This window comes from Sander vitreus, chromosome 10 (assembly GCF_031162955.1).
Source record: "Sander vitreus isolate 19-12246 chromosome 10, sanVit1, whole genome shotgun sequence".
Lineage (NCBI taxonomy): Eukaryota > Metazoa > Chordata > Actinopteri > Perciformes > Percidae > Sander > Sander vitreus.
Genome location: NC_135864.1, coordinates 19279862 through 19303296, shown reverse-complemented (window position 1 = coordinate 19303296; position 23435 = coordinate 19279862). Strand labels below are relative to the sequence as shown.

General features: G+C 40.8%; 1 protein-coding gene across 1 annotated transcript in view; it reads right to left on the bottom strand.

Moving 5' to 3' along the window:
* Positions 1-5806: 5806 nt before the first annotated feature.
* LOC144524469 (A disintegrin and metalloproteinase with thrombospondin motifs 2-like) overlaps positions 5807-23435 on the bottom strand; it is a 122596-nt gene continuing 104967 nt past the window's right edge. Inside the window, exons 6-22 of the mRNA XM_078260761.1 lie at positions 22697-22853; positions 21748-21853; positions 21311-21454; positions 20398-20530; positions 18440-18553; positions 18186-18331; positions 17613-17788; positions 15616-15749; positions 15405-15528; positions 14814-14894; positions 14530-14693; positions 14206-14362; positions 13967-14102; positions 13574-13781; positions 13104-13233; positions 12501-12587; positions 5807-9225 (exon numbers count right to left, since the gene is read on the bottom strand). Of these exons, the coding sequence (XP_078116887.1) occupies positions 7025-9225; positions 12501-12587; positions 13104-13233; positions 13574-13781; positions 13967-14102; positions 14206-14362; positions 14530-14693; positions 14814-14894; positions 15405-15528; positions 15616-15749; positions 17613-17788; positions 18186-18331; positions 18440-18553; positions 20398-20530; positions 21311-21454; positions 21748-21853; positions 22697-22853 (4398 nt within the window). The 3' untranslated portion in view covers positions 5807-7024. The remainder of the gene's footprint in view (positions 9226-12500; positions 12588-13103; positions 13234-13573; positions 13782-13966; positions 14103-14205; positions 14363-14529; positions 14694-14813; positions 14895-15404; positions 15529-15615; positions 15750-17612; positions 17789-18185; positions 18332-18439; positions 18554-20397; positions 20531-21310; positions 21455-21747; positions 21854-22696; positions 22854-23435) is intronic.

The following is a 23435-nucleotide window of genomic DNA, read 5'->3' as shown; positions in this document are numbered from 1 at the left end:
AAACATTATTTTGATTCAACATCATTTCGGAGACTTATTATTGAGAATAACATATTATACTGTATATCCAATAGACAAACAAAACCAATTTTCTTTTAAGCATACAGTTTGTTTTCAAGAGTCCGTTATGCTATACCTCATCAGATTAATGTGTTTTTCCAATGACATCATTTTTCTGCTGGACAAATAACTGTTAGGAGCCTGGAGCGTTTCAAAACACAACCATCCATTTCTGCCCCTGACTGTATCAAATCAAATTTAATTAGTTGCTCTCCTCTTCTTTCCCATTTCAGAATCCATCCCCTGCTGACTTTGGAGTTGCAGTGTAAACAGCCCAAAATACAAACAATCCCAGCAAGAGCAGCAAGAGGCAACATAAATAGATGACTATTTTAATTTAAATGCCATTTCAGTCATGTAAAGCCACAGAATGTGTCAGCTTAAATTTTGTTATGTAACCCCACATTGTTACAACCCTGAGGGTAGCCCACAATATATTTTCGTCTCAACCTCCATGCCAAATATAGTCCAACCCAAACCAAAATGCCAGCCTCTCCCAGTTTCTTCCAAGGTGTAACCATTGCTAAATTTAGACCACACCTTCAGTATACAACGGCTAAAAATGGTTCCACGGCAGCAGCTCTGTGCTGAAGCACAGAATAGGCACCCTGTGTATATTCACCTCATGCATTTTCAGTAATGATTTTCTGCACTCACCTTTCTCTTTGTCGAGTCCAGTTGATCTTTTCTTCCTCTCTCTGTTCTTGCAATCTTGAATATCAGTCTGGAGCCTTTTTTTCAGCTGAATCTGTTTGTTTTTTTTTATTTTATTTATGATGCTGAGTTTCCAGCCAGTGATGCTGCTTCTTCTTCTCTGTAGCTCCAACTGTCTCTGATGAGAGGCAGCGGTAGAACGCAGATTTATCTTCTCCTCACATCCCTCCTCCCTCCCTCTCTCCCTCCCTCCCTAGCTTACTTTTGGTTTGCCCTCCTTCCCTGGTTCTAAAAATAGACACACCATCTATTTTCTCAGCCCAAGCACTGTCGTTGGCCAACTGTATTGATGGAGGGAGAAAAACAGGGGCAGAGAAAGACAGAAGAGAGAGAAAGAGAGCGGACTAAAAAAAGGGAAGAGAAAGGAGGAGGGTAATGAGAAAAAGAGGAGACAGAGGGGAAAACAAAACAGAAAAACAGAGGGAGAAAAAGAGATGGAGATTTATTTTGTCTTAATTTTTTTCAAGACATGCAATAAAAATAAAAATGACTGACTGTAAATGAACACAGTCACCCCCTGTAATTTTGGCAAATCTACCGAAATAATAATATTCTTTGTGCCATGAAATCTACATATTGTGGAGCTAAACATGTTTAACATTGATTGTGTAAAGCATGTAACATGAGAGCTTTGCGCGTGTGTGTGCATAACACATAGATGACATTATAGGAGGCTTCAACAATATCTCCTGTCATTCATAATGCCTTTTAAGTATGTAATACACTTTACCACTGCAGTTCATGTAAATTTAGACTTTAGTCCCACACTGCTTTAATTTCTAGGTAAAGACGAATTTAGTAGCAACAGTAGATTTTTTTGTAGATTTGACAAACAGCATTTGTTAACATGTTTATGTAGTTACACTAACCACCAAATTTCAAGAAAGTAATCTGATTTAAAACAAAAGAGAACTACTATTGCATACACATTTCATAATAAGTAGTCATGATGCACTTCTATAGTGGGTTAGTACTTGTTGCCATTTTACTTCAAGTATATAGATATTCTTGTTTTTGTTTTAAAATGTAGATGTGTATTTCAATCTATTTATGATGTGACGCATTCATGATTTGTGTAGGATCACATGATCATACACGAGACATCCTGCTTCAGACCCTTCAGTCCCCCAGATACCCCTGTTGTGTGTGTGTGTGTGTGTGTGTGTGTGTGTGTGTGTGTGTGTGTGTGTGTGTGTCTCTCTCTGTTGGGGGCAGCATGACCTCTGATGAGTCATATGAGTCACGTCCTCTTTGCATCCAACCTATAAAAAGGTCTAATGGACTAGTCACAAAGAACAAATATTTGCCTTAAAGACACACACACGCACACGTACACGCACACGCACACACTTTCTCTCTCTCTCTCTCTCTTTTAGCACGTTGCTCAGTTTTACTCTTGACAGACTCTCTGGCAGCACACGGACTGCATTCATCATGACAAACACAAGGCACAACATCAACCAGGCTTCAATTCTAAAGTATTTCAAAAGTAAAATGGCAGGATGTAAATTTATTAAAAGAAACAACAGCAGACACAACATTAAACACCAGTCATGCTGGCATTTGTATTTGTTGCTGTGTGTGTGTTTACATGGAAATAGCTGTCTTATCAACAGGCATATTAAAGAGATTATAAATGGGTTGAGTTGTTTTTTGATGGCTCTCAGCAACACTAACCCAGAACATACTGTGCAAAGACTGCAACATCATATTATTGGACTACATTCAAATTGAGGCCATACAATAAGTATAAAATTAATTGTGCTATTTTTTTGTCAACCATTAACATTTTACTGAAACGTCATCATATATGATGACTTTTTAGTGATCATGAAATTCTTCAATTTACTTTATTAAATTTATTTTACTAAGTTAGTTCTCCAGCAATGATACACTGGAGCTCTATATCTGTCTTTTCAGTACACATGAGACATATTTATACACTGCATAGAGTGTGAGTATGTGTGACATATAGGTAACTGAATATTTATATGTAAACATGTATGTGCATAGATTGTTAACGTCCTGCCCACCGCAACACACGATTTTGAAAGAACAAGATCTGGCAGGAAAAATCATATTTTTTCCTCTCTTCTGTAAACATTTCTTTTTGCATTAGTAAACTACAAAAAGGTGTCCCCCTTTGTAGCCTAAGATTTACAATATTGTCAAAAAATACCAGAGATGACTTTACACACAAACAGCCCTTTTCACAGGTCACACAGGTGCTACCAATAACATTAACAATGTCTCCATTCTATTGTGTCCCCGTAAACCATGACAGTGAACCAGCATGAACTATAGCAGCACTCCTGCAACTACCCGATCTTTTATCCTATCTTACAACATAATGCAGCGATAATCTTGTGCAGTTTATCCTAGTGACATACAATGTCAGCATTGTATTTTCACAGTAAAAGATACGATCATTTCAGAGTGTTTCTATATACAAAGGCAAAAGGAGGGTTAAACACTTCCAGTCCTGTTCAGTGTGCCTCTTCTCTCTGAACTGAACCTTTTGTTGTCAGCCACTTGTAGGTTCAATAAGAATTAGATTGATACAGGAGAATGCTAATATGTTATATGGCTAATAAAAGATTCAGTGTGTTGGTGAAGAGAGCTTGACACTTTGAGTAGAAGGATGGATAAATGGAAGGGCTCTGGTTATTGATTTTTATCACTTCCTGCTGCCAGAAGGATGCTGAGAAACGGCCAATAGAGTCGTCCTCTGAAGGGCAGAGAGGGGAGTTTCCTCAGAGAGACAACTGCCTTTTCCAAGAACAAGTTGTTTTGAAATATTTTGGGAAAAATGTAATCACAAGGGGTGGGCAAAATAACAAGAGCATTAGCAACAGTATAACAATATAATACAGTTACAGTAAATAGAATCACATTGCAATACATCTTGATTTATGAATTATGACTTATGAAAGATTTTCAACATTGAGCAATCCATTGCAACACAACTGCAAATTATTGCCTTAAAAAAATCAATACAATTGGATCAGCACTTCTCTGAAACAGTCTCGCCAAAAACGAAAAAAATCATAATCAGTCACAATCTTCACGTGGTGGGCTGTTGGACTCAATTAGATTGTAACTGTACTGTTTTTTTGACCCCTTGTACCTTAAGTACAAACCACGAGGGATAAGTTATTTAAATTGAGTCAGGAAAGCTATCATGAACTTGTTAGTTCTCTCTCAAATATGCTGTCAGTTGCATCCCTACTGTGCCAATATAAAATAAAGGACTATTATCCTCTACTGTATATAAATATTCCTCTCTATTTTGGACTTTTCCCCAAACCACAGACATGTACCAGCTTCATTTCATCAATGTTTGAGAATGCAAATATTAGACCTTAGTAGTTTCTTTCCGGTATTATTTGGGTGTACACTACACTTTTTGTTGATCTATCCAGGGGGATAAAATGGTAACTGACTGACTGTCCTAATTTGCTGCACAGTTGAACCTTTAACGAGTGTAACATGAATGGTGTGGCCACTTTACAGAGGCCAGTAAAGTCAGCTTTGAAAAAACAACCAAAAGGGAAAAAAAGAAAACCCAAAAAACAACAGATTGGCTTATGAAAGATATAAACAGCGAATTAAACAAAATGCTCGGCATCATGTATGTTTTTCTCTACGTCCTCTCTAAGTCCTCTAAGTCCAAAGACTGCTATTTTTTTTTTTTACTGTCAATAAGCCAGAGTTTGAATGGAGTGACTCAACATTTTTCACAAAATCAATTTGAGAGTATAACCAGGTGCAAAGTTCTGCTGAGTGAGAGCAATGTAATGTGCAATGTAATGGTATATTACAGATCATTTCTACTCATAAAAACATGAGGCTCATCTCATGCTGAAGGGTCAGTCCACCCAAGTCAGAAAAAAAACATTGTTCCTCTTACCCCAAGGATATCTAGCTATGCAGTCTGGGTTTATTTGCAAAGGTTTTGATTATCTGGCAACCCAATACAGAGGCGAATGGAATCCTTTAGCGCAAAGTGTAGAAAAAGCTTCTTTAGTTTGTTATTAATCTGCTCAACGGTTCGGTTGTACCCCGCTGCAGCCATCTCCTATTGTATCTCCTCGAACACGGGTTTTGTTCTCGAGGCTCCCTCTAGTTTATTTTGCCGAGGACCATACTCCTAGGAGTCTCCTCTACCGACCACTGTTTTGATTTAGCATCCATGTTTCCACAAGCTGGACAACAAAACAAAATGGCGATCACAACATTTTCATTGGTGTTGTTGTTCACGATAAACCCACCCCCAGCTCCTGATGTAAGCAAGACTTGGTTCAAGACCGGTTCACGACAAGCAAAGAGTTGGTGCAGCTCTGGAACCAGTTTTTCTGGCCGAGAGCCAGTTCTTTGGCTGTTGAAACTCAAAGAACTGGTTCAAGATTAGGCATCGGCTCTGAACCGGCCCTCAAAATGCCTTGGTGGAAACAGGGTAAATGTGAACAATTTTCACTTTTGGTTTAACCTGAAAACCTGAAAAAAAGAGTTCCCCATGAAATAAATGTAGGCAAGTCATTTCCTAGGCTACCATTTGAATCCCAGGGGAGATATGACTCTACCCAAGTCAGATGTTTTGTAAAGTCATCCTGCCTACTGCTGGAGCAGCTCCATCAAGAATGAAGAGACTGAGCTTAGCTTTTCTATATTAGACTCTATTTTAGCGATCAGTGACTTTATTATATTTTGGAAATAACATCAGTCCAAAGACAGCTATGCTCTGAACAATCTGAGTCTGTCAAGATATTAAAAAAAAGACAATAAAAACAGTGGTTTGAGCACAAATTAACGTGTGAGATATTGCATTACTGTGCAACTAGATTGAGAAAAGCTTGTCAGCATGCTATTGATAATTTGATGAGATTGTTGAACTAGAAGCAGTGCAGTCTTAACCTGAAACTGATGCAGTAGGGCTCATAAGCTAATGTTATGACTACTGGTTGCAGCCAAAAACATAAAGAAGGGCTGCATGATAATTGTCACTGGAACAAAAATCACACAACACTGACAGTTGCAAAATACCACAGGCACTTAAACTTTAATAAATATTCATTAAGTTCTTTTTCATATGTACAGATATCGTTCAGAAAGATCCATAGATGCTTTTGCAGCTGCTGCAAAGATGTACAATAATAACAAACTGGCCCTTAAAGCTTCTATTTGGATACAGTTAATACAAACAGGCTTGTTTATTTTAATATAATATTTTTTTGTATTTTTTGTACGGTACATAAATAAATGCACGAGGGACATCCCTTTTAGCAACACTGGCAAAAAAAGCACCATACTTGAATGGCCGTTAAAACAAAAATGCAATCAATATAGTTTTTGTCTTCACTTATTTTATTTTTCCACCTAACTTAGTGAGTTATCAAAATGTATCATCAAAATTCGGGCAGCACAACATGTTTGGCAATGTCCCTTGACATGCCATATCTTAATTTCCTGAGAGATGAGAGACCCCATGTAGTCAGACAGATGTTTGTTTTGGAAAAGGCAACACAATCCAAGCAGGGTAATCTTTACACAATTCAATCATACCAAAAGGAAACTTTGACTTTCTGATTGTATAGCGTTGCCATATTGCTTTCAGGCCTCCTAAAGCTCCAATTTGCACTGTGTATAGAGTGCTGGCCACTTAACAAGGAGACGTCTTCATCTTTTCCTACAGTAGCTGTTATTGGGGGCAGAGATATATCTGTAGGGAAATGAGCTGAAGTCCTGTAATATAATATGAAGATGGAGATTTGGATTCTAGGTGGTAGATTTTGTTGCTCCATTAGTGTCAGTAGGGATAATACCATTTTACAAACAATGTTAGACCTTATCTACCAATCATCGATGAATCCTCAAACATGACTATAGATGGTTTGTTGGGGATAAAAGCTTGGATTTCTAAAGTGCTGGCCAAACTGGCAAACTTGATGAACACTTTTTCATCCCTTCTGTATCTCATTATTGTGTTGACACAGACAATGTGATTTGCTTCAAATCTGCCACAATCTGTACTCTAAAGGGCTTTTCTTTATTCAAAGCAACTGTTTAAACATTTGGCCACAATATTCTCTCTCTGCAACAGTCCTGATTGTCATGATAGTAAAATGACAGTTCTTTTGTGGAAAGGCCTGATATAAAGCATCATGGCAGTTCAGAGGGATTTAAACAGGGTTTACAAAAGTCTGTCAAGAAAATGTTCATCTCTATAAGAGAAATGAGAAGGCTTGGTCTTTCATAATGTGTGGCCTCTCTTCATTCTGAGGAGAAAGTTCCTCTTCTCCTCCAAAAGCTCCTGAATGCGTTTGTTCTTGGTTCTCTCTCGGAGGTTGACCCGGCGCTTTGGGATCAAATTGTTCTGGGAGATGTCGTTGTCTACGCCGATGATCCTGTTGTATATGACATCGATGGAGTTGTTCTCGCTGTTCTCCTCTGGTCTTTGCTGAGGTCTGGTGATGGTTGAGATGGTTGTTTTTTCGGTTGTCAGAGTGAAAGTGGTGGAAGGTGAGTCTGTGGCAGGGTCTGAGGTTGTCGTGGGAACAGGGATGCTCACAGGGATGTACTCAGACATGTCCAGCCAGGGTGAGGACGCAAGGTCCGTCATATCCTCACTGTTGATGGTCGGGATCACCATGGTGAAGCTGTCGTCTAGCACTATGGTGTCACTAACCATTCCCACATCGTTGTAGGACATTGTGATTTCATCACCACTGAGAATGGTCCTGCCTGTTACTGTGACATCACCGCTGCTGGTCATTGTGACACCACTATACGGCATGGTTCCACTAGGCATGTTGACTTCTTCAAAATGAGCGGTTCCAGTCGGCGTTATGACATCACCAAAAGTGCTGGGTCTGGTGGCTGAAGCATCATGATACCACAGTGGAGTTTCATCTGTAGTTGCTGTGCTGTTATTGATGTACGTAACATTGATTCTGGACTCAGGCAAAGGCATGTCTGCACCTGTTGCATATACACTAGTGCTAGATGAGATAGTGGAGGAAAGGTACTCTCTTAGTTGTTCTGGACTTGTATGTGGAGTAGGAGCTGTGGTATAATATGGAGACACTGTTTGAAATTTTTTCTTTTTTGGATTAGTCTTTTTTATCTTGGCCTTATTCTGATTAACCTTGACTTGAGAGTTTGTGGCATTTTTGAGACCTGGTTTTGGGTTCTTTTGGAGATTTGTCTTTGTTTGCGTTTGCTTCGTAACTTTTGTCTTTGGCTGAATGTTCTTTTTGGGATTGGCCTTTGGTGGAGCCTCCTTTTTGGGTGTGGGTATGGGTTTTTTCTCAGGAGTAGTCTTCACCGGAGGAGTCTTATTGAGAGTGGTCTTTTTAGGGGGAGTCTTTCTGGGAGTAGTGTTTGCTGGAGTAGTCTTTTTGGGAGTAGTGTTTGCTGGAGTAGTCTTTTTGGGGGTAGTGTTTGCTGGAGTAGTCTTTTTGGGGGTAGTCTTTGCTGGAGTAGTCTTTTTGGGGGTAGTGTTTGCTGGAGTAGTCTTTTTGGGGGTAGTCTTTGCTGGAGTTGTCTTTTTGGGAGTAGTGTTTGGTGGACTAGTGCTTTGAGGAGTAGTCTTTTTGGGAGTAGTGTTTCGTGTAGTAGTCTTTTTGGGAGTAATGTTTGGTGTTGTCTTTTTGAGAGTTGTTTTTTCTGGTGTATTCTTTTTTGGAGCAGTATTTGTTTTCTTTTTTGAATTGATACTTGGTGAAAGATCTTTTCTTGTAGTATTTTTTAGTGAAGTATTCTTTTTTGGATTGATCTTTGGTGGAATCACCTTTTGGGGTTTTTTCTTTGGCAGAATCTTTTTGGGCTTGGATTTTACTGGGGCGTCTGTTTTTGTACTGCTTTCTGTTAGATTTGTCATAGTTGGACTGGTTGTTGCTGGAAGGTGTGTAGTAGTTATCATACCAGATGTTGTTGGACTATTTATAGTGGTCTGTAACTGTGGATCTGTGTACTCGTCTATGTCTGGGACAGGCAGAGGTAAGGGATGAGCAGTAACACTGGGAGAAGTTGTAATAACTGAGGTTGTTGCCATGGAAAAGGTAGCGATGGTAGCAGCTGGAGGATGAGTAGTGATCATTTGTGTAGCACTTAGTGGGGAAGGGGTGGAATGAGGAACAGCAGTGGTAAAAATGGGAGGTGTAGTGGTGGTCCAGAGACTGATGGTAGAAGCTGCAATGGTGGTGATGACAGCTGTGGTGGGTTGGATGGAGGTGAAGCCAGAGCTGAGGGTGCTGGTGGGTGGAGGAGCTGTAACACTGGGCAGGATGGAAGTGATGGGGGTGGATGTAGAGCAGGATTTGGGCAGAGGCTCTGGAATGGTGACATTGCTGCAGGACTTGCAGCACATGCGTTGGTACTCCGGTAGAGAGCAGTAGCGCTTCAGCACCTCCATACGACAGAACACAGAGCGGTCTCCATGACAACGCTGGCCTGTGGAGGAGAGAACACAGAGCTGAGACTGGGTGCAGTCAGCGGTAGAGACTATAAAGAGGTGTGTGTTCATATGTCCGACTGCTGGAATAGGTCTTTTGGATGTGAATAAAAATGTTACATTAGTATTAGTCTTTGTGTGTATGTTCGTTTATACAGTAAACAGTGCAAGTACATGCATACGTGTGTGTGTTGGTTCCACACCGTGCAGAGTACAGTAGTAAAGCCAGACCATTAGCAGAGGATGCAGGAAAAAAGAGGAGAAAAACCCAAACATCAAGAGCAGTCATGAGATTAGTCCAGAGCAGCTGAAATGGAAAAAGAAGGGTTGCCAGTCTTGTGTTGTAACTATAACTGTACTTCAGGTCACATTGTTTCTAATTTTGACTTCATCCTGCTCATGTAGCTTTGTGTTGCCTTTGTTTCAGGTGTGCATCATTTTTCAATTGTTAAATTTTAATCCTCTACCACTTGACTTGTACCCTTTTTGTACCATGCCAGTAGAAATAACCTTCTTCTCCTGGCAATGTTTGACATTTCCTCTGACAAAGGATCTAGCCAGTGAATATTCCTGGTGAGAGAAGGATCACACTTTTTGAAACATTTTTATTGATACAACTTTGCTGTTGAGAATGACAGTAACTGAAACAATGAGATGTACGCCCCCCCCCTGCTCAATATATAGATATATTCTTTTCTTAAGAAAAATAATTCAACTGTATCGAAAGTTACAAGTTCACAGTCACTTTGGTAAAACACTTCATTACTTGGAAATCAACCAGTCAATCTGTTAATCGATTGAAAAAAAAACATGACGTACATAAATTATATTTGCTGTTTAAATGAAATACATAATTTCCATGATGATGTAAAAACTGGAATGGCACATTAAGTGTCATATGAAACATTTACAAAACATTAATAAAATTTCCCTGATAAATCAAAGTGCATATAGACGCAGTGCACGTAGTCCATCTGAATGTTTCTTCAACGTTAGCCAAACGTTAGCCAGCCCCACGCAGCAGGCCAGTGAAGCCACAAAACAGTTACCCATAGTATAGAATATTATAGAAGAAAATAACAGTCATGAACATTATTAAATACAGTCAACACCAATGTTATATACAGTCGCACTGCTAGGTCTGGCTTGGTCTCATACAGTCCAACTCCAGCAGAAGGAAACCTTGGATAGCTCGCTACATAGTCACAACAGAAATATGTGATCACAATACAATGACAAGTCTGAAGTGTTTTTTTTTCTAGATGCCATGTGTCGATACCCTAGGCCCTTTGTAAACCCTTCCCAGTAGTCGGACATTGGTCCAACATCACCTTGGTAGGTTTGATGGTTGGCGGGTGTGAGTTTGTTAAGTTGGTTTGAAGCTGCCTCTATTCTGAGTGAAACTTTGAATGAGTAAAGCCATCTCTTTCACAGATAAATGCCATTACATTCAATCCAAGATAAGGCATTGTTCATGTGGTTAATGTTCATCAAAATAAAATGAGATCATCGGACGCTCTTAAATCAAAGTTTATGAGGTATTTCTGTATCTGATCGCAATGTGTAAAAGCCCAAATGATGAAGCTCCCTTACACACACACACACACACACACACACACACACACACACACACACACACACACACACACACACACACACACACACACACACACACACACACACACACACACACACACACACACACACACAGTCTCCCTCCTTTCCTCACGGGACTGAGATCAATACACTTTCACTGACAAGACTAGTATATCTAATTCAATCATGCATTCATTAACTCACTCATCACAAGACAGACATGCACCCATACACACAGACAAACGCTCACACAGGTATACACATACAGATGATGGATGCAAATGTGCATGACAAAACGTGATCCTATCCTTAAAGAAAACAAGAAGCGACAGTAAACCACTGATCCATCTGAGAGAATGGAGAGGCAACTAACTGACCAAATCCTGCATAATATAGGTCTAACCCCTTTCCCTCAAAACACTTTACCATTATTAAATATTCATCTATATTCATGTAAAATCAATAAAAAAATACACATAACAGTCAAGGATCTAAGCGATCAATAGCAGTCCAAAGGTTTTAGGCAAATAAGCTACAGCTTATTCATGGTAAAACATTATTAATATTATTGTTACTCATATAGATTTAGATGTATAGGTATATATAAATACAAATATATTTATAGATGTATTTGTTTAAAGTCTGCAAGCACAAATAAGCTGCATTTATTGAATTTTAGTATAACAGTCAAAGAGAAGATGGCTGATGATGAGGTGAAATGGGAAGCAACCTCAAGCGGTCAGACTACCCTGTTTTTTGTGTGTGTGTGTTTTTTTTTTTGTTTTTTTTTTAAATTAGCCTTTCTTCAAGATTCTTCACCACACAGTTCCCTCCCCCAAAAATCAAAGGGTTTACTTATGTCACTTCCTGTCCCTGTGCTGAGTTCCTGTCAATCTGGGAATGGAACGTAGAATGAGACGCCATTCTCATCCTCGAATAGATGTCAGATGAGCACTTTAGCAAAGATGTCCTCATTGTGACAAGATCACATTCACGATAAAGCTTTCATATTTTTTTTTAATAACTTTTTTTCTATATAGATATTTATATACCTTTTCTGTTTATTTTCACACCTGTTTCTCTCCACAATGACAGTGCGCTACAAAAAGAAAAAAGCGCAGCTGCATATCAGGATTGGTAACCCATGACAACACGCAGCTAGCTCGCGCAAAACATGGCCGCCAAATGCAGAGGGGGTCCCTTCTCACACATGAATGGCTCTTCGACACGTCTCAGGAGGTGCCCATGGAAACCTGTTCGCCTTGCCACTTCGAATCCTTTTCACATCAATTTTTTTGTTGATCTTTTGAGTTTTCGACTGGCCAGCGGTTACAACACAATGCTCCACAAAGGAGAGAGAGAGAGAGAGAGAGAGACAGAGCAAGAGAGAACCAACTAGCACACACAGGAGCCAGAGACCTCCCCCCATTAAGAGCCGTCTCAGACATACAGAGAGAGAGGCAACACCCCCCCCCCCCCCAAAAAAGAGAAGCGAAAGCTTTGCCGCTCGCTCACGGGTGTGGGCACAGGCACGGCCATTGGGAAGGTCAGGGGGCCAGCCGGGGCCGGCCCTGCAGAGAAAGGAGGACAGAGATGGGCAGGGCCCAGCAGAGGACAGACATACAGCTGCGGCTGCTGCTGTGGAGACCAGGCTGGGAACTATAGAGGGAGGTTTTACGTGAGGAGATCTTCGGGAAGTTGGGGTTGGGGCGCGACAGCCACTGGATCAGGATGTTGCCGTTCTTGTTGAGGTCTGATGAGCCCTCTGCAAAGAAAAGAGTGATGACGTAGTTAAGGTGGGAAGGGAACTCTTTGAGTCGTTGTTGTGATCACCTTTCACATCTTCTTTTCTACACTGCTATCAGGGCCCGTTTGTCTCTATGTATTCAAGGATAATCACAGCTTATTACAATATCTGGCATCATGGTGATACTGCTAAAACAGGTAAAGAAACACAAGTAGTAAAACAGATCATCTGAGGGATAAACAAAACTCTTGTAAATAAGTTTTGCTAACGGGGGGGTTTGTTTGATTGTTTGACAGCTCGTGTTTCTTGCCCCATCATACTAAACTTCTTTTTAACAATGTCATCTATTTACTGTAATTTTTTTAGCAGTGTTAGTATTTCATATAGGAATGTTAACCAAAACTATGAAAACAACATCCACGGTTTATTAACTCAATTTATTAAGACAATTGTGTGTAAATAAATAAATTATAGTGACTTCCACATAGTTTGCCCTGGCAGGTTATGTATGGATTGGAGGTTCCTTAAACTCACTGGGACATGGATCCATGCGACAGACTCTGATGGTGTCGGGCTTACTGTCCAGACACAGGCCGATGGTGTTGTCCCTGGTGTGGCACAGAGCCTGTCTCTGCTGGGTCCCATTACCACATGTCACTGAGCACTGGAGATGCAGGACATACACACAAACCAGCACATTATTACAAATCACTTGTTAAATATGGACATTAAATGTTCCCACGTTGTAAATGTAATGATTGTTTATTTTTGGTTTACTCAAAGTAGTAACAGTGAAGATGATGTGTTTTTCAGATGCTTGTCAAACCTGCCAAGAATACAGTTATGAGGGAGTCTTGTGATATTTAAAAAACTGAATGTCTTACAAAAATACCAGCTGTTAGGCTTCAATACAGAAATGTCTGTACAACTATTTTCCTGCAAAAAGTCAAATCGGCCAAACATCATTTCCCATTTCCACGTTGACCCATGTCCAGCCAGCGTACCTGTGACCACGGCCCGACTCTCCACTGGGTGGGGCAGGGGTGTCGGTTGCAGGGTCTGCGAGTCTCGGGCCGGTTGTTGTTGCAGTGTTTATTGTGGATGGAACGTGTGGTGTTGTCATCTGACGGCTGGATACAGCTGACCGAGCGGATTTGCATCCCCGTCTTTCCACATGGTTTGCTGCAGTTCTGCCAATCCCCTGTCACCCAACTAGAGAACATCACGGGAGAGAGAGAGAAAGTTCTGAGGGCATTCAAAAAAAATGCTGAAGTAAACAATGAAAGAGGAGGTAAGAGAGGGCTGAATGTAAAAAAAAAAAAAGCCTAAAGTTGTCTATCAAAGTTGTGTTATATGTTTTGCAGTTGGTGACTTATATACTGTAATACAATGCATACATGGGTGGAGGGCAGGGCTTCTGGTTGCAGTCTCTGGTGTCTCCTCTAGGTTTCATGTTGGATTTGTTACAAGCGCTCTTGTGGACCATCTTACTGTCAACTTTTCTTCTGCAGCCATATCGCAGCTCCTGCTTCCCTACAGAGGGGACAGAAACATGAAGACAGGTATGACAAATGCACGTAGTTGATCTCAGAGACACAACAGTTTCACAACAAGTATTTTCCTTGCTCGACTGTACCTCCACCGCAAGGCTTAGAGCAGTAGGACCATCTCTTTGGAGCCCATTCATAGGCACTGTCCTCTACCAGCATGTTGTTCTGAATGGCAGAGTCACTGTCCATGTTCATCATGTACTTATAAGACAAATTCACGTCCTCATCTCCATATAATTTCATCTGCAAACAGAAAGAAGTGACAAAACTGAATGAACACTTTAGATAACTGATATTATTTCAGACAAAAAAATAATTATATTTCAAGTGTAATTTGGATAATTTGGTATGCAAAAAACGCTTGTGTATAACCAAATTCATTTAAAATTTTCACTCATTTCAATGTGTACCATGATCAGAATTCCATGTCTGAGAGGACCAGTGGTCTGAAGTGTCTCTTTGCCGTTGTCATTCTCATATTCCCACTCTACGCCCTTTTCTATGACCGAGTGGGATTCTGGGTAATCGTTTTCCCCGTTCAAGAAGAACAGTCCTGATGCCACGTTCTTTACAGCTGTAGATGGGTTAGAAATATTCATTGATTACACTTGTACCACACACGCATACAATACAATACAATACAATACAAAACAATACAATCACACTGAAAAGAACAATGTACAATGTCAAATACCTAAAGTGTGTGAGGTCGCTTTCAGTTCTTGGATCAGTAAGTGTCTCGCTCCTCTGGGGATTTCAAGAACTTTAAGGAAACCTGAAATGAAACGCACATCTGGTTTGTGACTCAAACATCATAAAAAGCTCATTTCACGCAGTTTCCTGACTAAAAGTGTCAGCTGATCCAGTAAAGAGCTCTTCCTAGGTAAAACCCTTACAGTCTTGACTATTTTCATCCAAAGTAAACATCTGATTCTGGGAATTTAGGTGCTGTAATGTAGGTCTGTTGCGGCATCAAAGGTTAGATAATATACTAATAAACATTTGATCATGGAGTGAGGTTTGATGAAACTTCTTGGCAGTGCATGACTCATGTGGAAACATGTCAACTCAGGTCTCACTGAGGCATGGACATGGTTACAAATCTTCCTCTAGATGGCGATGTTAAGCTGAACATAACATGGTGTACAGACTATAAGCAAAGGACACTGACCAACTATTTATCCTGTACTTACCAGCATGATAGACAGATGCTACGCTGAGTGAGCCAAGTCAAGTCTGTCCTAGATTAAGATGAGGGCTATTGTGGCTGATAGTGTGTGTTTACCTTGTTTCTTGGCAGTGCGTCTGATGGTGTCGTTGAAGGTTTTGCAGCTGGAGTTGTCTCCTCCACACACTCCACACTTATCCTCCTGCTTTGAGGAGCCGACCACGCCGTCACAGCCCACTTTCTGTTCATGAGGACATGGAAAGTTTAACACAGAAAGATCTGACCACGTGCAGCTGTCTTGCTCTCTCACACACATAACGTCACTCACCTCACACTCCCCTCGCACACACACACTGTGTGGGTCCTTGTATGAGCAGCGTGTGCCGTCCAGGACCATTCTCTGCATAAAGACCACATCACGTGTCTCCTTGGATTGGCAATGCAGGTGGCAGCGTTTGTTAGCTGGCAAACAAACACAAACACACAAAAATGACCCAATTGGGTTGGATTTCATCTTTACAACCAATATTCTTTTTTATTTTCTGAATGAGCTCTCCATGAGTCAGCGTGGCGCTGTGTCTCATTGTGTCTGTCTGTGTGACTCATGCTACAACTACATGAGCCTCCAGAGACAAAACCTGGCAGTTCATCCCAGTGAGAATGAACACTCCTACTTAATCACGTTTATTACACATGGACATAATCCAGAGACCTTGTCTTGTGCTGCTTTGACACTAATAAGCAGGTGGCAGACGTGCTACTGTAGAATTATATGTGGAGAAAACACACTTGTCTTAGGTTGAACTGAGAAAGCACAGAAACTCTTCTACAGTGTGTGAAAAAAGCCTGCATATGCATTGCAGGTGTAATTATACGTGTGAGTCAAAGTGTAGGTACATTTATAATGTATTTATAGATTTATATATACCTCCAAGCCAGAGTATGTCTATATTGGCCACTCATTCCAAGAAACTATGCATCAAAATGTGTGTGTTTAGTAAAATGAAGATGGTTTAAATTAAAAAATTAAAAAAAGGAAAATAATGAGCTTAATTTTTTCAGACCCCCAAATTCTATTTTGATGTTTTCAGGAGGTCCAAGGTGCTAAGTAAAGGGTCAAAGACCCCCTGAAATCCACCATATTTTGCACACTGCTCTAAGAGGAGACATCTGATCACATCAGGGAAAAAACAGGAGACACTTTGTGGCTTCTGATCTAATGTGACTAAAGGGTTGGCTGAATCGCTCTAAGCAGCTGGTCACAGAACAGCCTTACATTTCATGTTTCTGTGCTCAAGAGTATATTACAGTTTATCTGTTGACTTGGGAAAATACCTAAATAGGGACAAAAAGCAGCAGTGTGTCAAACATCTCTGAACAAATACTACAAATTCACACTCGGAGCAGACACACACTTTTTTCTCTCCGAACACTATCTGAAACTCAGGAGATGACAGACCATGAATGGAATTCAATTTCACCTCCCTGTTCACCTTTTTCTCTCTCTCACACACACAGACACGCACATCTGTGCTCGCACACTAACACGCACTCACTGAAAAGTAATTTGAGACTGAAAAAGCCTTGCTAAAAAATATGGCATTTAGAAATGATAAGAACGGAAAAAAACAATTTAGCAAGGCCCTTCTTAGCGGAGTGTGCGTAGCGTGACCTCCGATTGGATATGGAGATAACTCAGCACTTTACTTTAGGGCTGCCCTTTAGTTGGATGATAATTTAATACCTATAAGAAAGGCAGTGACACCTCCACTTAGAGACAGGGTAGGTCTGACAACCACATACTACACTTTAAATCTCAATAATGTAAAGAGGTTTTGGATATTAAGTGGAGAACTTGGATAGTTTGTCCACATGTGCCAACTGATACATGGATGGAAAAAAAGATGCAGGAAGGTGGGGGGGGGGTAGTCAAGTTCAAATGACATCAGTGAATGTGGAGAGAGAAGACACAGAGTTCAAAGAAGATTGTTTTTAAAGAGATTTTCAAAGAGAGGCATGTTTTTATGGGAGGGCGTAGCCATAGCTCAAAGCTGTACTCAGCCAGATGTGAATGACCTTAACAGAACACAACCTATATATATATATATATATATATATATATATAAACCTCTAAAACCCAACCGCATTAAATTAAATGTGTTTGCTTCCTCTTTTTGGCTTTCATGCGTATTTACAACTTCCACAGTGTATCATCACTTATGGTATGTCATTCTCAGGCTGGTATCTTTATTGTGATGGCTTCTTTCTCTGTCCATCTCTCCACAAAACTGCTTAACCCCTTTCCATCTGTGGGTGTATACTCACGATCTGTGTGTTCATAAGGCAGCCATTGTTGCTGTTTGCTGTGGATATCAAAGCGGGGGTCCCAAGCATGGCATTGCTCCTCTCGCGTGTCACTGTAGATATCCTCGCACTCATTGGTGTTGCACATCTGGAACTGGTTAGTCGCCCCCATGCAGGTACGGCCCCCGTTGGCTGGTCTGAGAGGGTTGCAGGGCAGAGGACGCATTGCCATTCAAAATGTGTTTTGTTTCAGTTCTAAAATGAATTGGCTTATATTTGATAACTTGGGCTAGAATTAATAAATTTAACACTTGTACAAATTATCTTGATCTATGTTTAAGGTGCAAATTATCACTATCAAGAGTCAGTGCAACAAATATCAGAGGTTTACTATCAAGAACTCATAATGAGGTATGCTTGCTAAAACAAGTGTAGAGCTTCAGCTGAATTTAGCTTAATTAAGAACAGCCTGAAAACTTGCAACACAGACAGACAGACAGACAGACAGACAGACAGACACACACACACACACACACACACACACACACACACACACACACACACACACACACACACGGAAACACTGTTTCATACCTAGGATTGTCACATTCACGTGTGCGAAACTGTACTCCTCCACCACAGGTGCGGGAGCACTGACCAAACTCACTCCACGAACCCCAGTTTCCATCTTGCTTTATAATGTCAGGTGTCAACCAGATGCAGTGACCTTTAAAGCAATGCTGCAATAGGCAAATAATACAAGAAACAGTTGCTATTTGGATACAGTGTGCCATCAAATCATTTTTCTTCCACATAATGTAAGTTGAAGTACAACCGTGTATAAATACCTTCCCGTTCCCGCACATGGTGCCATCAATGGGCGGTCCTTTCTTGGTCTTGCAGAAGAAGGGATTGTCTGGGTGGCTACACCACAGCTGCTTACATGGGTCAAATGTGCGATACTGCAGGGCACACAGAGAGAGACTCCTTCTTACAATTAAAAGCCCTACTACACAGTACACACACTGGGCTAACAGTCTGGCCTTCAATAATACAAGTCAACCATCATGAGACAGCTGGAATGAGACTAAACACTAAAAAATAAAAGAAGAGAAATATCACTACAACAATAACCACAACAGTATTATACCCAACAATAACACCGACCCTGCACTGTGTCACTGCACTGTACACTACGCTCCACTGAGAAACACACAGCCATTCATGCAAACTAAACCAAAGGATGAGAGAGAGAGACGAGACTCTCAGAATGAGACAGCCCGTGGTTTAATTAGGTCAGAGGGCAGAGGGCAGAAGGTTAAAAGGCCAAAAGCTGAGGTCTCATTGACCTCAAAAATGACCTTGGACACAGATCAAGGACCAAATTCTCCTCCTTGATTGATGAGGATACCACCAAACTGACTCGCAGTCCAGTGTCTGAGGGGCTGTGCCCTCCTCCCTCCTTTCCACAGACTTTCATACCCACCATGACCCCAGGGGACCTTTGCAGGTCAGAGGGCGAGTCGCAATCAATGGCTAGACTGTGGTGGGTAATCACCAATGACATCAGACTGGAGGATCCTAAAAGCTGAAGTGAAACATGGAAAAACAGCCTCTGTTCTGGCTCAGCCCTTTCCCCTTGGATGGGAAAGACATCTTTCCAACCTTTTCCACTCGTTTATAGTCGCGAGTGTGCCAATATAACGAGGCTCTTCCTGCCAGCGCTGCTGTGATTTAACACAGATTTGAAAGAAATCGGGATATGGTACAGTTCAACTGTTGAACTGCCCCATAGCCACTGAACCAGTATAGTTAGTATTTTTAGGGATTTTACAGCCACTGCCTCTGGAAATGAGCATTTTAGAATCCTGCAGACTAACATCCAAAATATGATGATGGGTAGAACAGAGAAACAAAGTACAGTAAAAAAAAAAAAAATTAAAAAAAGTAAAGTAAGGAGCAACGTTACAAACAATTACAACTTCAGAAGACAAAAGAAAATCTGAGAAAACAAATGTTTTTTCCCTTCCGGGAGGTGGGGTTACCTTACCTGCGTTCCTGACTGGCCCGCCTTTTGTAGCTGAGGGGAATGGGTTTGACAAGAGAATAGAGGGTAATCTAGCAATGTGTGCAAAGCCCCTGAACAAGCCCTTTGTCAATCTACCAACAGCTTCCCAACAGTGTGCCACAATGGCTTCACAGTCAAAGAGTGGGTGAGGGTGACAAGGCGAGATGCTGAAGCTGGGTGAACCTCGTCTAACTGTGTGGCCATTTGTGTTTACAAAAATACTGTTTGTGACAGGATCATGTAAAGGCACTGTGGTATCAAGGTAAGTGTTGTGTTAAAATACATTTAAAAAATCATATTTAACAACAGAAAAAAGAAATAGCTATAAAAAACAATTACCTGCTTTTAAGCAAGATGCCAATCCCACCAGTGGCCGGGAGAGGAAAGCAGAGGACATCAGAAGAATGTGAATAACTGTGTATGTGTGACTCTTTCATTACAATGTAGATCAGAGATAGATGTCAGCGCTGCGTTTAGAAAACCTTTAGAGCTCAAGAGTACAAATGCATCTTCCACAGTGAAATTCAGCAAATTCTGAATTAACTGAATAGACTGAATTCAAAGTGAGTTTACCCCAACTCTGAAAAACTGCATCATCTCAGGAGATAGAGTGATGCTAAGCATGACTGGTGGAAACTGTTGTAGACGTTGCCTTCTTCAGTATGTTAGAGCAGCTAGTTGTTAGTAAACTCTATGCTATGTTAGTAAAGTGACGATGGGACTATGGGGATCTCTTACCGCGGTGCACATCGTGTAGCCCACGCCGAAGTCAAAGCGACACTGTTCGTTCATGGAGTAGTGCAAACCGGGAAGCTGAGGCAGGGATGGCCAGTTGTGGTGAAAGGGGTCGTCACGGAGACAGTCATAGGAACTGCAAGAGGAGTAAAACAAATGTGATGAAATGTGACTTTCTTCTTTTCTTCCAGTTATTCATGTCATTGTGCAGTATTCAATCTAGGGCTGCAACTAATGATTATTTTCATTTTTGATTAACCTTGAGATTATTATTATTATTATTATTATTATTATTATTATCTTTATTAATAACTTCCTCTATAAAATGTCATGAAACGGTGAAAAACACACAATTTCCCAAAGCCCAAGGTGACATCTTTCAATCGCTTGCATTTTCCAAAACCAAAAGATATTCAAGGTACTGTGACAGAGGGTTAAGATAATCAGCAAAAATTCACATTGGAAAAGTTGAAGCCATGAATCTTTGGCACTTTAGCTTAAAAATGTACTTAATTAATCAAAATAGTTACTGATAAATGTTGTTGTTTGTTTGTCTGTCGATCAATTAATGCAATTAATGACTAGGTTTAGCTCTTATACACTTTAAATCCCTAATTTATTCAAATGTTTTCACGTAGTATGCGTGGTGGATCACTATGCCTTCAGAAGCTGCCAGCTTACCTAAAATTCATTAAAAGGCATTAAAATGTGTTTAATGGAACGTTTCATGAAACCTTCATGACATTTGGGTTTTTTCACATTGAAAACCATTCAGGCAGTAAGACTTGTACACTTTGTAATATAATAACTTTTAGTATAAAAATAAAATCACACAAAATATCAACAGGATACAAATTCAGTAAAAAAATAGTAGTATCGACCTGTGTGTGTGTGTGTTTGTTTATTTGTGTCTCACCTTAGGTAACGTCCCAGCTCTTGCATGCTACATCTGGACCAGTGAAAGCGGTGGAAGGCAGCTTGCACCAGTGGAGCCATGATGCTGCCCATGTGTACCTCATCGCCACAGCGGTTCCCCTGGCCATCGTGCTCCATCCCCAGCCTGCAGACAGAGAGAGACAGAGACAGAGAGAGAGAGAGAGAAAGAGAGAGAGAGAGAGAGAGAGAGAGAGAAGGGAAAGGAGATGAACCAGCGAAGACAGATTGGGAACATTGGTGGGAGGAGATGAAGAACAAGGAACAAAGGGAGGGAGGTAGTAGCAATTCTCTCATCAGAAAATTGGCTGAGGTGACCGATGGACCAAACTGTCATAAATCAATACAGTCTTATAAGACTGCTTTGTTGTCTTTTGCCGAGGGCAGGCTTTAAGACTTTGTTATAGCAAGTGCACTTACACATGTCCGGTCTCGTGTGCCACCACAAAGGCAGAGGAGAAACCATCCTCATGATTCAAAGTGCAGCTCCTTACCGGATGGCACATGCCCGTCACTGGGGCGTAACCTAGGCAACCAGGAAGAAAGACACAATGGTCAGGATTTGTAGACTTATTGTTGTTATTGTGTTATATTTTTGCTCATTTCAGTATATTCTTCCAACACAACATTTCACACAAAATGTACACAAATCTAACAAACCTATTCACATGTGCATGATGGAAAAGTAGCAAGAAGAAGATAAATGGTGTATAACTTAGATAAGTTGTCCATACCCACCAAAATAAACACATCAGTGAGAGCCCAATAAACATAAATATTACTCATTGTGTTCATATTGTCAAATTATCTATATATATTTTCTTAAATTCTGTCATAAATATTTGAACAATATTTTAAGTCAGTCTTTAGGCAAATCTTTAATTTGAAATACTGAAATATACATCTGTATCTGTATCTGTGACATAATGTATACTACTTAAACACAGCAATCTTTGAAACATTAATCCTAACCCTAAACCATCGCCTTCCAACCTTACATATGCCAATCTCCAACTCCCTGTGTGCATGTCTGTCCAGTACTGCCTTTAATTGTGGGACTGTGGCTGGCCCGCTCTGCCTATTGATTTTCTGCTGGTGAAGACTGAGCCCAAGGGCAGCTGAAGGGCTTCTGAATAGCTAGGCCACTGCCTTTAGAGGCCTCTCCCCTGGGTCTGCCTGTTAGCCTGCACTCTGCTGCACAGAAAACCACCAAACCCACGGTGCACTATGCAGCTTTATGGAGGAAGAGGGGAGTTTACCATGTGTGCTTAGTGTGAGTTTTAGGTCCTCAAGAGGGTGTGCGTGCAGTTTCGATGTATGTACTATATGTTAAACCGTAAGGGTTTAGTATGTTCATGTCTTCCGTTACCCTGCATGCCCGTGGGGCCAAATTCCTGTCGTGTGAGGAAGATGGCGTGATCGTGATACTCTGTGTCCTCTGTGTCTTGCTTCTGCTGCAGGAAGGCCCAGCGACACACGTTCTCCAGACTCTGAGATGGGTTTCCCAGTTCAATCAGACCCATGGACTGAAAAGAGAGAGACGCATACAGGGAAAGAGAGAAGATGGCGTAAAGATTATACAAAAACAGAGAACTAAACCTGCTACTTCAGGTTTCAGGTTACAGTTCTGATACATTTACATACATTTTTATTCAACCCTGTAGGGGGCAGTGTCACAATGTTGTATTTTGTCAGCACATCTTGCAAATTGCTGAGGTGTACAACACACACACACGCACGCACGCACGCACGCACGCACACGCACACACACACACACACACACACACACACACACACACACACACACACACACACGCACAGAGTACTCACATTAATGAAGGATTTAGGATCCTGTAATCTTGATGGCTTCAATAATGAATAGGAAACTGAACACAGAGCTGCCTATTAATGAGGTATGCACTAATAGTAAAAAACATGTCCAATTACAGAATATTTACTTATGATTAACACCCTGATAGCAGCGATTGCTTCTATTCACCTTCACCTATCATTCTCTTCCTCATTAGATCTCCACTCCTCTCCCTCCCTACATTCTGCTGTACAAGTCTTTCCATTTCTCTCCTCCACTGCTTCCTTTTTGCCTCGCT